General features: G+C 38.2%; 1 protein-coding gene across 2 annotated transcripts; it reads left to right on the top strand.

The window, feature by feature from the left end:
- Positions 1-193: 193 nt before the first annotated feature.
- On the top strand, positions 194-12,872 carry malt1 (MALT paracaspase 1). 2 transcript variants are annotated; one of them, XM_034692938.1, is made up of 17 exons: positions 249-543; positions 2,327-2,493; positions 2,773-2,894; positions 3,850-3,997; positions 4,177-4,355; positions 5,113-5,209; positions 5,306-5,353; positions 6,224-6,247; positions 6,350-6,394; positions 7,577-7,780; positions 7,938-8,115; positions 8,692-8,763; positions 8,868-8,995; positions 9,637-9,786; positions 10,367-10,524; positions 10,747-10,872; positions 11,928-12,872. In XM_034692938.1, exons 1-17 carry the CDS (start codon positions 395-397, stop codon positions 12,402-12,404), a joined length of 2,472 nt encoding a protein of 823 aa, XP_034548829.1. In that variant the 5' UTR covers positions 249-394; the 3' UTR covers positions 12,405-12,872. The 2 variants fall into 2 exon arrangements, with proteins under 2 accessions (XP_034548830.1, XP_034548829.1); XM_034692939.1 differs by lacking the exon at positions 5,306-5,353 and having other exon boundaries at positions 194-543.
- The last annotated feature ends 241 nt before the right edge of the window (positions 12,873-13,113 follow it).

The following is a 13,113-nucleotide window of genomic DNA, read 5'->3' as shown; positions in this document are numbered from 1 at the left end:
TTGCACTCCTCCTTAGAAAAATACATTTAAAAACATGTTTTTCTCTTTAATAGCTTTTTTATTGTTGTTGTCAGATCGAGTTGGAGACATTTGATCCATTTCTTTCTTTACCTGTTGTAAAAAAATAAAGATACATCAGCACTGTACTCTAGGAAATCACTGTCTCAAAAGATGACTACACGCTACAGTGACTGCTCTTGATACAATAATCTTCGGAGCAGCAGCTGCGTGGGGGAAAACCACAGCGGAGTAGTAGGTGTGTCTCTATCACTTTAGCACTTCTTTCAGGAAGTAGGGTATTTTCTTTTTCTTAGGGGACTTGTTGTGAAGCGTTATCACGTCTGCAGTCTGTTAGGAACGCGTCGATGTTAAACTTCTCTCTTCTCTGGCTGCCATGTCGGATACGCTCGACCGATCCACGAAGATCAACCTGTTGAAGGAGCCTGTTGTGAAGAGGTTGTGTGAAGTTTTGGACAAATCCAGCAATAAGGGATGGCGAAAACTTGGAGAGATAGTCGGCAATGACAGACGGTTAAAAGTCAGGTAGGCTGACGTGCAATGGGTCTGTAAAGCATCAGAAGAACATTGTAGTTGAAAAAAGTCCTATACTGTGACTGAATCCAACACTGGTTCATGTTGGGCTGCAAACTATGAATGACTGCCTGGCAAGGTGGATTGTGCTTGTATCCTTGAAAGTCACAACTTTGCTCTATGCTTTTACTTTCCTTTTATTTATTTATATGTATTATTATTGTTATTAGTATTTTATTCTTTGCTCTATGCTTTCGCTTTCCTTTTTATTAATTAATTAATTAATTAACTTATTTATTTATTTATTTGTATTACTATTATTAATTTATTCTTGTCAATGTTGTAGTTTTTTTTATTTGTACATTTTCTTTAAAGTTTGTTTCTGCATTAGGTATCAAATCCTATACTCATGGATGAGTTAAAAATGGATTGTTTATTTACAGAAGGTAGTCTTATACATGTTATAAGCAAACTCATCCCTGCTAATGCTGACATTCTGTTACGTCTTTGTTTTGACTTGTATTTTTTGTGAGTATTGTCACTCTGCTTTATATATGTAAAACTATTAAATGAAAAGTATATATGAAAAAAGAAAGTCACAACTATAACCTAATATGTGTTTATAAACTAAATTGGGATTCACATAAAATGCATAACCTGGATTTCATTAGTTTCTGGTAGACGTAGACCGATATGGTTTTTACAGGGCCGAGACCGATTATTAGTAGTCAAGGAGGCCGATAACCGATATTTGGAGCCGATATTCATTTGCAGTAAAAGGAAAAATATTGGCGTCAAAATTTTGAATAATACAAACTCCAACACTTAACTTTGTTTAAATGCCTTTAAGCATATGTTTATTAAACAGCTTTTCAGATTTGTTAAATACATGTTAATGTTTTGTTTTTTTAATCTTAGACTACAGATATCTTTGTTTTAAATTCTAACAAAAAGTGCAGGGAGCTCCCAGGCTCAGCAGCATGTCTTATAAAGTTCAATGAAAACTTAAACAAATGAATAGCTCCCTAAAGTTTTCTACAGTAAATAGTGTAAGTGTTTTTTAAGTGGGGTTGTATGAGTTTTAAATCACTAGTAATTGTAGGGGCCACAACTGATAGTGCTCAGCTCATCTCCTGTAATGAGAAACTGCAGGAGAAATGGAACACAACCTAGGCAAAAGTTTCTGCAGACGGGTGTAATTTCTGCCACGTGATTTAGTGAATTTTGAGCCAAAATAACCCAGTTTTAAATTGATCTCTTATCGGCCGTCGGATTTTTAAAATGAGATATGCGTCAAATGCCGAATATCGGCGCCGATAATCGGCCCGGCCGATAGTCGGTCTATGGTTTATGGTATAACTTAATGTCTTTACAAATCTGTTAAGCAATTCCGGTTTGCAGTTTCTAGTCTTGTGTTATAAGTTTTTGTGCTGGAGCTGATAATCCATTTTTAAAATTATTATTTTGCATCATAACTGAACCTTTGATTTTGCTCACATAATCAAAAAAACTAAATGGAAGCATGAATAAATCCTATTTTTTATCGTTATAACAGCTGCTGTGTAGTACCTGCAATTTTGCAGAATCATACATCTGAGTGCATACAATTTATATTTGCATACCTTTCAGGTAGCCTATTTTTCTTGATTATATTAGCATCTTCTTGTATAAATATTGAGAAATGCTGATAAATCGAGTTAAATACTTTGAATATATATATCCTTACTACTCCAAGAAAGTGTGTTCTGATATCTGAATTATAACTTGCTGTTCATCTCCTGTATTTTTCCTCCAGCTCAGATGACATGGAGATGTGCTCTCTGAAGGTGCTGGAACTGGAGGGCAGCCCGAGCCGCATGCTGCTGAGGCTGATGGGAGAGCGAGGCTGCACCATGGGTCACCTTGTTGACCACCTCCAAACTCTGGGAAACTCTGAAGCCCTGCAGTGCCTGAAACCAACTGGTAGAGTGAAAAAAATAACACCCGGAGCCTGTGACAATAATGTCAAGTATCAAACTTGACTAATCTGTATCTGTTTGTTCTATTTTTAGCTCAAAGGGGAATTTATGACTCGTCGATAGGTGTTTTGGATGACATTTATAATATGTTGCTTGTCATCGCTGCTAGTCTTTGCATGTTGGGTTGAAGCACTGACTACATATAGAATTTAAATACACAGTCTAAGCTGATACTTCCTATAATAAGTTGTGATTACAAAGTGAAAGTGTCCTTCATGTACAGCCCTGCAGATCCTCATTCAACCCCAGTCTGTGGCTCTCATGTCTGGACACAACCTGCGTCTCAGCTGCAATGCTGTGGGCAAATCTCCAGTGCAGTACCAGTGGTTCAAAGGCAAGGATGAGGTAAGCTATGACACCAAACCACCACCACTCAGTTTCCACACACACACACACACACACACACACACACACACACACACACACACACACACACACACACACACACACGCACAACCAGACAGAAACCACTTTGTCTCTGCTGTGCTTAAGGTTGTACATCATAGTACATTCAATATTTCACTTCAACTGTACTGCCTCAGAATCTGCAGGCAATTCAATTGGTCAAAACTGCAGTTAAAGTGTCCGTGGGATTGAAATCCCTTCCTCTACTGATACATTTTGCATCGGTGATACTGTAGCTTTATAAATGTAATATTATCTCTTTGTGGTTCCTGTCAGACATGCATTTCTAGATTGAGAAATGAGAATATATCAGAACTTGTTAGTCCATTATGCTGACTTAAATATCAGGAGATACTAAATTACACAGAAGAATATAAGAAAGATCAGAATAGAGTCGTAATCTTACTAGGAAGTTAGCTTGAATGCGACTACAGCATGAAATGTACATTAAATGCTGTTGGTGAATCATCAGATTAAAGTTCAAATTATATTTATGTTTGGTCACTGTAAGAAACCAGACACTGTCAACTACTCACTGTTCTGCTTTTCAGCCCACATCTGAATCCAGTTTTATTCAAAGCGCGACTTGCAGAATTTCAAAAGCATGTGTTATATAAACAGCATTTACATACATACATACATGCAAACATAAACATACACTCTATGCAAATGAAATAAGGTTTTGGCTGATATGTGTTTGAAGGATGTCATGCAAGATTCCTTTGGAAACCATGCTACATACAGCATTTGGAAAACCCTATGTGGCTTCTTATAGATTCAGTGAAATACAGTTGAATACACATAGTCGGACAAAGTAACGAGAGGAAATTCCTGGTGCTTTTCTTCTAGGATGTGAAAGATGTCGAACTTTGCCCCTCTCTTTTTTCATTCTCAGGTGCCAAACTGCTTCTCTCCAGACCTGGTGATAAGTCCAGTCCAGCTGAAAGATGCTGGCTTTTACATCTGCAGAGTCAACTGTGGAGACACTTTTGAATTCAGCCAGTGGGCTCAAGTGGATGTCCTGAATGTTACCTTGTGTTGTGGTAAGATATTGTAGGTCTCACTTGTGACTGCTATTTCCCACTCTGTGTACTTTAAGATTTATTCTCTTACATGTGACTGGAACCCTCAGCTTGATTACTTTTGTTAAAGAAAGCAGGATTATTTTAGCTGCACGTAGGAGGTGATAACCCTGATGATATTTCCCCACCTCCTCCTTTAGGGCAGAGTTATCAGTCCTTGGGAGGTCGGCTGAAGCTGGCGATCCAGCCTCAGCCTCAGCGGCTTCATGTCGGAGACAACCTTCAGCTGGAGTGTGGAGCTGTTGGGCGGCCGATCCCTCGATACCAGTGGCACAGAAATGGAGTACCGATCCCCAATGCGTCAAAGAGAAGACTCTTGGTGAGCGGGAGGGATTTTCTTTTTTTTTTAAACTTTCATTTTTATTTTTGTTTTATATGAACATTTAACATTGAACAAGTGACGCTAGGACATTACAACCAGTAAAAAATTAAGTGAAACTTAAGTATTATAGACAGGTAGAGTACACAACAAAGGCAGTCAAACAGACAGAAAAAGTTAAGAGTCTTTGTGGTTATAGCAATCCCATTTTTCCCAAAGTGTATCCCCCTTCTCCTTTTGAAGGCGAAGAGCAAAGTCATTTTTTCCATACTGCGAACAGAGTCAATATTGTTTTTAAGTAGTTTAATGTTGGGAGGTTTCTTCTGAAGCCAGCCTCGTGTTATTGCTTTCTTACTTGCAGCCAGGAAAATCTTCAGAAGATAAGTGTCTTTCTTTCTGAGGCCTTCAGGTATTTTCCCGAGGTACAAAAAAATGAAAAAAGGTTCAAATGATATTCCTAAAATCTCTGAGATTAAGTGTTCCACCCCTCTCCAGAAAGGCTGAAGGAATGGACTAGACCAGAAAACATGAACAAAGTCAGCAGAAACTGCTCCACACTCCCTCCAGCAGGAATACTGTGACCCACTTGATTTGAACTTCTGGGAAGAGATTTTCTGAGAGGATTTATAATCTTTTAGTTACAAATAATAACTTTTATCACTTGTTCAGAAACAAATGTCTATGTGTATACATTACAGAACACAAACTGTCTGTTATCTAGATTGATGCTTGTTAAAAAAGTCTCTGTGTATTGCAGATCCAGCATGTGATGCAGGATCAGCACGGCAGGTACCGCTGTGAGATCAGCAGCAGTACTGAGAGAATGTGGACCAATGAAATTGATGTAGTGATAGGTATGTCACACTATTCTATACTGTTGATATAGTTCATAAAACCATCCTTGTTGTTGTAACACCTGAGTGATAATCTGCTCTGTTCCTGACTGAAAGCACCAAGGATATCTGTCCAGATTTCAGGGGCAATGGAGTGCTCTGAAGGTAGAGTTGAGAGGACTGGTGCATGGATTAAAATATGCTAATCTGCAAAAATCAATCATAACATTGTCTAAAACTCTAAAGATTTTTCTCACGATGCATGTTGGAAATTATCTCAGTTTCTTTCACTTAACCACTAACCCACACATGGTTCATAGGTTTTTTTTCTCCAGCTTCTTACTAATTTCACTGAAGATCTTATCTGTCTGTAAAAAACGAATTAAATTATGTAATCTGTAGTCCTTTTGTTGCCAACAAATCCACAAACTAACTTTGTGTTATAATCAATGCATCACCGTCAGATGAAGCTTTGTGATACGCCTACGATGATTTCTGAAAGATGAGGGTTTAAAAATCTGGAACTTTTACATCCTGCTACAGCCACAAAAACTCACTACAGTATTGGATGTCTTCAATTTGCAGCCAACAAGTCCCCAACAAATGTATAAGTTGCTCCTGATTGAGTCAGGTTTCTTAAGAACTGCAGTACCCAACAGTTTTAAGGACAATAGTACAACATTATTTTGTTTTTAAAGAATTAAAACCAAAAGTCGTGAGCTGAGATTCATGTCCTGAGTAGGAACTAATTGACCTAGTTCTGTCAAAGATATTCTAGTGAGAGTATAATGTGTTTCTGTCTCTTGATGGGATTTGCAGACAATTAGAAAATAAAGTTTTACCTTAATCTATTAATTTCATTGTAGACGTCAAATATCATTGCATGACATTTAGACATTTTCCACTGGAACTGACGGGCTCATCTCTCCTGTGATTCATCCTTCTCTCCTGAATCAAAATACCGATTTCCTAACGCTGACGTCCAAATGTTAATTTCTGATATGATACTAAAATGTTTGTATTTTTGATTCCTAGATGACGTGTACGCCATCGGAGGAGGTTAGAGTCATCACTCTGTTCATTGTTAATTTTCAGTTTAAATATATTTTTTCCTCACTCACATTCTTCTCATGATCCTTTGTTGTGTTTTCACTTATTTAGGTTCCAATGACTTTTTCCTGAACAGTCTTCCAGAGCAGCTTTACGGTGAGTTTCCTTCAACATGTCTTTCATAGTTTACTAAGATCTGATCCCCTTGTTCTATCAACTGTAGGTCTCTGTAGCTTAACGTGGGGACTAATATGTCTAATGCACAGTTCCTCTACTGTCAGATCATCATGATCAAAAATTGAGATGTGGAACCTGTGGCTTCTTGTAACTTGTGTATCAGTAGATACCGTGTGGATACGAAAACACTTTCAGTATAATAAATTGAATTGGCGGGTTTGTCTTTGACATGACGTGTTTGGTTTCATATCCAACACATCAGGCCACTTCCTTCCTGCCTATATTTCTTCTAATTAATATTTGTAGCTTACTATGTCAATGAGACCCTGTGAATATCAGTCAGATATGTTTATCAGGTTTATTTGGAGATCTTCACAGATCTTTTAAGTCTTAAAGAGGATTTTTTTTACATGTAGTGCCATAAAGTTTGATAAAGATTAAAGAAATACAGAAAGGAAACAAAACAAGTATATAAAGTTGAATCAATTAGCTAACACAAGCTAATCAAACGGTGCAAAGCGAAATATATTTTTTTATAATTAGCTCCTCGTCAACACTAACAGATGAATGTAAATCAGCATAGAGTTGATTCAATTCTCCAGACAGTCGAAATAAATCAAAACATCCTTCAGCCTCAGAAGACATTCTACCTCAGAGCTTTAAATGTTTCTGTTGATAGTTTCTTAGTTTAAGTTATTTGATATCTTGACTTATTTGGCTGAGGAGCAGCAGGAAAGACAAATAGTGCTGTTATGACATTCTTTAACCTCTAGGCGGCACCAACAAGTCTATATTTTCAGCTTTGAAGTGTCTTTATTGGTCAAAAGTCTTTAATAAATCCGTTTATAGATCAAAAATATTTTTAATGTTATTTGTAAATGTTGAAAAATGCCCAAATGTCTTTATAGTATCTCAAATATTAAAATACTTTGTAACCAGGCAAAAAAATTATAAATCAGCAGCTGCTAACCTCCTTTATCAGGCTTTGCTTTTTTGTATAATTTTTATGTCTTCTATGTTGCAGAAAAGTAATTGGATATTAGATATTATTAATTCCTCATGTGTTTGATTCATTTTTCAGCTGTCTTGACTTTCATTTTATTATCATGTCAGAGTTGTTTTCTCTTGCATCGTCTAACAGCATGGTTTTCTCCCCCACAGCGACCGACAAAGTGGCCCTGCTGATCGGTAACCTGTCTTACCAGAACCACCCGCAGCTCAAAGCTCCCATGGTGGACGTGTATGACCTCACCAACCTCCTGAGGCAGCTGAACTTCCAGGTGGTTTCCCTGCTGGACCTCACAGAGTCAGAGATGAGGAACGCTGTGGATGAGTTCCTGCTGCTGCTTCACAAAGGAGTCTATGGTGTGTTAAGATTTTATAAACTTTGTTGTACAAAAAGAAAACTTGTAACAAATAAAACAGGAAAGTTCTTGAATTATATTTCAGGTTAACATTTCTTAGCAGAATATGAAGTTTTGCTGAAGGTTAGAAGAATTGAAACACACACTTTCCCCTGTAGGTCTGCTGTACTACGCTGGTCATGGATATGAGAACTACGGCAACAGTTTCATGGTGCCGGTGGACGTGCCGAACCCGTACCGCTCAGCCAACTGTTTATGTGTGCAGAGCATCCTGAAACTGATGCAGGAGAAGGAGACAGGCCTCAATGTTTTCCTGCTGGACATGTGCAGGAAGAGGTGGGTCCATTTGACAGGACGTCATTACTGCAAGATATTAGCATTTAACTGGAATTTAACACATAATCCTATTTGTAAAATGAATGCATGCAAAAGCTAATATGAGTGGGAAAGTATCAGGTTAAGATCCACACCAACTTCAACAACATGAGTGCAGGTACTACAAAGGCAAAAGCAAGTAAAACAACAAGAAGTGACTTCCTGATTCTACCTTTAGTTTCTATTTAGCTTTTATGTTTTTTGTTCAATGCATGAATACAAAAGTAAAAACCACATCAATTAAAAAAAACACGTGTTTGTGGATCTGAAAAGAAATTGGTTGATGGAGTTGATGAAAACCATAGTAAGACACAAAGGTCACACAACCACTAAAACAATCTAAGTATCAGTGTTCACACACCATTAAAGCAGACTTTTAGTGATTATGTTTTATTCATATTTTTTGAAAACAGACAATCTCAAGTCTTCTTTGCACATAAACAATAATGCACAGTGATGTGTTGAGTAAGTATTTTTTATTTTTGTTGTTTCAAAGGTTTTGGTTTTCTCATTTGACACTTTATTTCCATTTTACAGGAATATTCACGATGACAGCACTCCAAATGTTGTCCTGAGAGTTACAGCCAATATTGTCTTTGGATATGCAACGTAAGTTTTAAGACAATGAAACATCATTCAATTCAGATTTTATACACATCTTCTTTTTTGTTTCAGTAATGTAAAAATGTTTTGTTCTTGGTTTTGCTTTTCAGGTGCCAGGATGCTGAGGCCTTTGAGCTGAGCTCCAGTGGCTTCACCAACGGCGTGTTTGTCAAGTTTTTGAAGAAGCGTCTGCTGGACGACGAGAAGATCACTGTGGTGCTGGACAGAGTGGCTGAGGGTGAGAGAGGAAAAGAAACACAGTGTATGGTTGTAAGAACGTTAATCTAATAAAATCAGGAATATAAATTGCACAATAGCGCTTTAACACAAAGGTAGGATTATATACACTTGATGTACTGTTGTTTTCTCTGTGATAATAATTATTAAGATGCATGAAAGGATACACTTCAATTAAGAAACAGGAGTTTGAAAGAAAAATCCTTTTTGAGAGTTTTGTCATAAAATAAGAATGTTTTCTCTTTATTGTCTTCCTCACATAATGTGTTTATTTTATTGTTCTATTAAAAGAACAATCACGTAAATTGAACTCAGCTTGCTTTGCAATATGAATATCTAAAATGCATTAGCTTGCAAGGAGCTAATAAAGTTCCTTTTAATTGAATTATTAATGAAGGATTAGGAGTGAAAGAGGCTGTAAGATGCATTTGCTGTTAAACACAGTTTAAGCTATGGACATAAAATGTCCTTAGAGAATTTAATTCACTGTACTTAAATCTGTAATGCTCCCAGCCTCCCTGTAGTTGTTCTGTTAGGATCCATTTTAAACTTGTGTCCTGTAGTTTTGGATATTTCATTGTGTGTATAAGTCGAGGCAAGCTTTCACTGAAATAAAGAGTGATATCTTTCTTTTGTGTGCAGACATGGGTCAGTTTGACGCCACAAAGGGGAAACAGGCTCTGGAGATCCGCAGCAGTCTGTCAGAGAGGAGAGCCCTGACTGATCCTATTCTACCCGGTGACAGCGCTGATCTCGCCCACACTCTCAGCCGTCAGTGGGCAAAGGCTCACGGTGAGTTTGAAACACAATCTGTTGGAACATATTTGCTTATGGAAAACAGAGCTGCGAGGGGAATGACATAACATGATTTTTATGTTTGTGAGTATTCCAGTCTGTGAGACATTTTGGTTATTCCCCCTCTGACTTGTGATCCCTCATATTGCGGGTTACATCTCTAGAGTTTAATTAAATAGCTTTCTCTTCTTTCTCAGATTATTTTCTGAAGAACTTTTAGTGATCTGAATTGACTGAAGCTTTTTAAGGTGCAGTCATTAAAAACAGACATTCTGTTGTGTATCAGACATCTACTTTTCTTTCTCATTCCTTCAGTCATGTCCTCCTGAGATTGATCTTTTAGCCCCTTGGGGGATTCTCATCATAATCTTAAGAGTCATTTTTTATATTTTTGTCCATGTATCTTTTGTACCTAGATAAGTATTCTTGAGTTGATGACATATGAAATCAATAAACTATAAATGAATCCTTCACACAGTTGGCTATAAAGCTTATACTTCAAACATGGAAAAGATCATGAAAAGCAGCTGCAGTTTTTGAAATCAATCAATGTTTGTGTTTGTTTCTTTTTCTGCAGAGCTTCCTGAGAGCATGTGTCTAAACTTTGACTGCGGGGCTCAGATCAAGTTGGGCTTTGCTGCAGAGTTCTCCAACGTCCTTGTCATTTACACTCACATCGTGAAGAAGCCTGAGGACATGTCCTTCTGCCAGGCTCACGTCACCGACTTCTCACAGGTCAGCATGCTGTCATGAACACTGGTCACAAAAAAACCAAAGAGAACAGATTTTCTCAGCAATTCAAATTGAAGAGGAGATGGAATTATGATTACGAACAGAAAGTGCAACCAAGTGCATTTTCTGTGACTGCACCTATAATTATAAAAGAATGGGTGCATGCATATGTGTTGGTGTTTTATGCATATTTAATCGGCTACCTGTTTCTTCCCCGTACTGCAGGAGCTTGATGTGGACCCTAAAGAAATGAACAGAGAGACTCCAGAGGAGACTGGGATCTACTTTCTGTCCAGCAGCCTGCCGCAGCACTGCCTTTACACCAGAGTCAGCTCACTGCAGAAACTCAGGGTAAAAATTCTCAATGCTCAAAAAGTTTGAAAAGGTTTATTATTTGCAAGAAGATTTGTATCATTTTTCCTTTCTGAAAAAGAGGCATGTTTTCATGATAAATATCAAGACCCTGATATAGCTGAATACTAATGTTAGCATGTTAACGACTTCACATGGACAGTGCTGTTAGGTTCCCTTTAATCAGGTTTATATCAAACAGTTGAACCTTCTTAGCTTATCACCAGTCAATCTTTATTTGTATAGCGCCAAATCACAACAAAAGTTATCTCAAGACGCTTTTACAAACATAGCAGGTCTAGACCGTATTCTATGTTAAACTATTAACAGACACCCAACACCAAGACAGGATAAGACTCAGTCTTACCCCACCTTAATCCACCATGAGCATTGCACCTTGCCGTATTTAGCTAGTATTTAGCTAGTTACAGCGGCAAGGAAAAACTTCCTTTTAACCTCAGGCAGAACCAGACTGATGTTAGACACACATCTGCCTCAACCAAGTTGAGGTTGGAAAGAGGGATGGATGAGAATAAGAGAGAGAGGGATGAGATAAGATAAGATACTCCTTTATTCATCCCGCAACGGGGAAATTCAGAGTTACAGCAGCAACAAGAAGGTGTACAGTACAAGAATTCCAACAAGAATATATATAGAAAAAAAATGTCCATCAGATGATAGTGATGAGCTTAGCATGCTAACATGCATCAAGTGGCTCCAAAAACAAACTTTGACCTGCAGCTGGTGTTAGATTTAAGAACAGGGATCACCACTGACGGCTAGAGTCATCTTCTGGGCTTTATGAATGTCAGTCATTAGTCAAATGGCAATATTTTTGAGTTTTTTAGTTTTGTAAAGAGGCCAGCATAGTTTTCACTGAAGGAAGGAATAGTTATCAAGAATAACTCATTAATATTTTATTTGTTATCATGAACACGGAACATACATTATTCCCCATTCTTTGTGAATTGAGCTCAGGAAAAGCTAATCTGGGCCACAAAAAAGAATCCCCTTAATTAAGAATACTAATTCTCCTCTTACCCCACCTGCCACAGGAGGAGCTGGTGTTCACCGTTTGCCTTCAGGGCACCTTCCCTGCCATGGACGACGATCCCGTCCACTGGACCCAAAGTATCAACATCGGTAAACCGCTGATCGCTCGACTGGACCTGCACCGCGCTGGGAGGAGGAACAGCTGTCTGCAGACCTGCCTCATGCCCCACAGCCCTTGTCACAGCCCGTGTCACAGCCCTGGGCCTGAACACCACCTCCACCTAAACCTCCACCATGGGTCACACCAGGCCCAGGACTACAGCCGACTGTCCCCCCAACAGCACTATGTAGGTGCAGTGGGAGGCTGTGGGGATTCCTTCTATGAAAACATCGGTTATTCTCATTGTGAACCTGTGTACGACTCAGCTGCTAGACTTTCAACTTCACCTGGCAGGCACAGCATCCCCATAGAGGCCAGTGACGACATCAACGAGCTGCAGACTGTGTTCATTAACAGCCTGCAGCTTCAGCAGCAGTAAGAGCGGCTGCTGGATGTCATCAATATTTCTCAGAAGAGAAGCTTTAAAGTCAAATGTTATATCTGGAATACTGCTGCTCTTTCTGCTACATGTTGTGACTTCATAAGCTTTTTAAAAAATATATTTTATTCTAATTATGTATCAGTCACTTACCTCAACAAGCTGCACACTGACTTTTGTAGTTTTTTAAATACATTTTTAGAGGGATGAAACTATGTTTTACTGAACGGCTTCATTACTCGCTGCAGTCATGATTTGTGGAGGCGTAAATTACTGAAGATTCTCTGACTTTAAACAACTGAACATCCCAGCCTCTGGATTGTAAATGTCAACATCAAACACGTCACAGTCCTTCAAAAATATTTTTACAAACCTTTTTCTATTGAAGAGCTGGAAATGTACCTCTTTAGCATTTTAAGGCATATGTGCATAAATTAAACATATCCTGTCAGGTTTTGATTATCATTATTTCTGTGTTTTAATAAGTTGTACGCCACATCTCTCCTTTTACACAGTATGCATGTTCTTGCTGCAAGTTTTAAAATGTTTGATGAGGAAGGAGACATATTGGCAACAGGTTGAAGGAGAAACACAAACTGTTTTGTTAAGAAGCAACAAATATAACCATAGCTTTGTTAAGTAACAAGACAGCTCTGCAAGGTCAGGGGCTTGGGCTAAGACGATAAGGGTAGAGCACTCTGCATGTAAG

This window comes from Notolabrus celidotus, chromosome 9, assembly GCF_009762535.1.
Source record: "Notolabrus celidotus isolate fNotCel1 chromosome 9, fNotCel1.pri, whole genome shotgun sequence".
NCBI classification, from domain to species: domain Eukaryota; kingdom Metazoa; phylum Chordata; class Actinopteri; order Labriformes; family Labridae; genus Notolabrus; species Notolabrus celidotus.
Note: the sequence above shows the minus strand (reverse complement) of the source record. Positions and strands in the feature narration are given on the sequence as shown.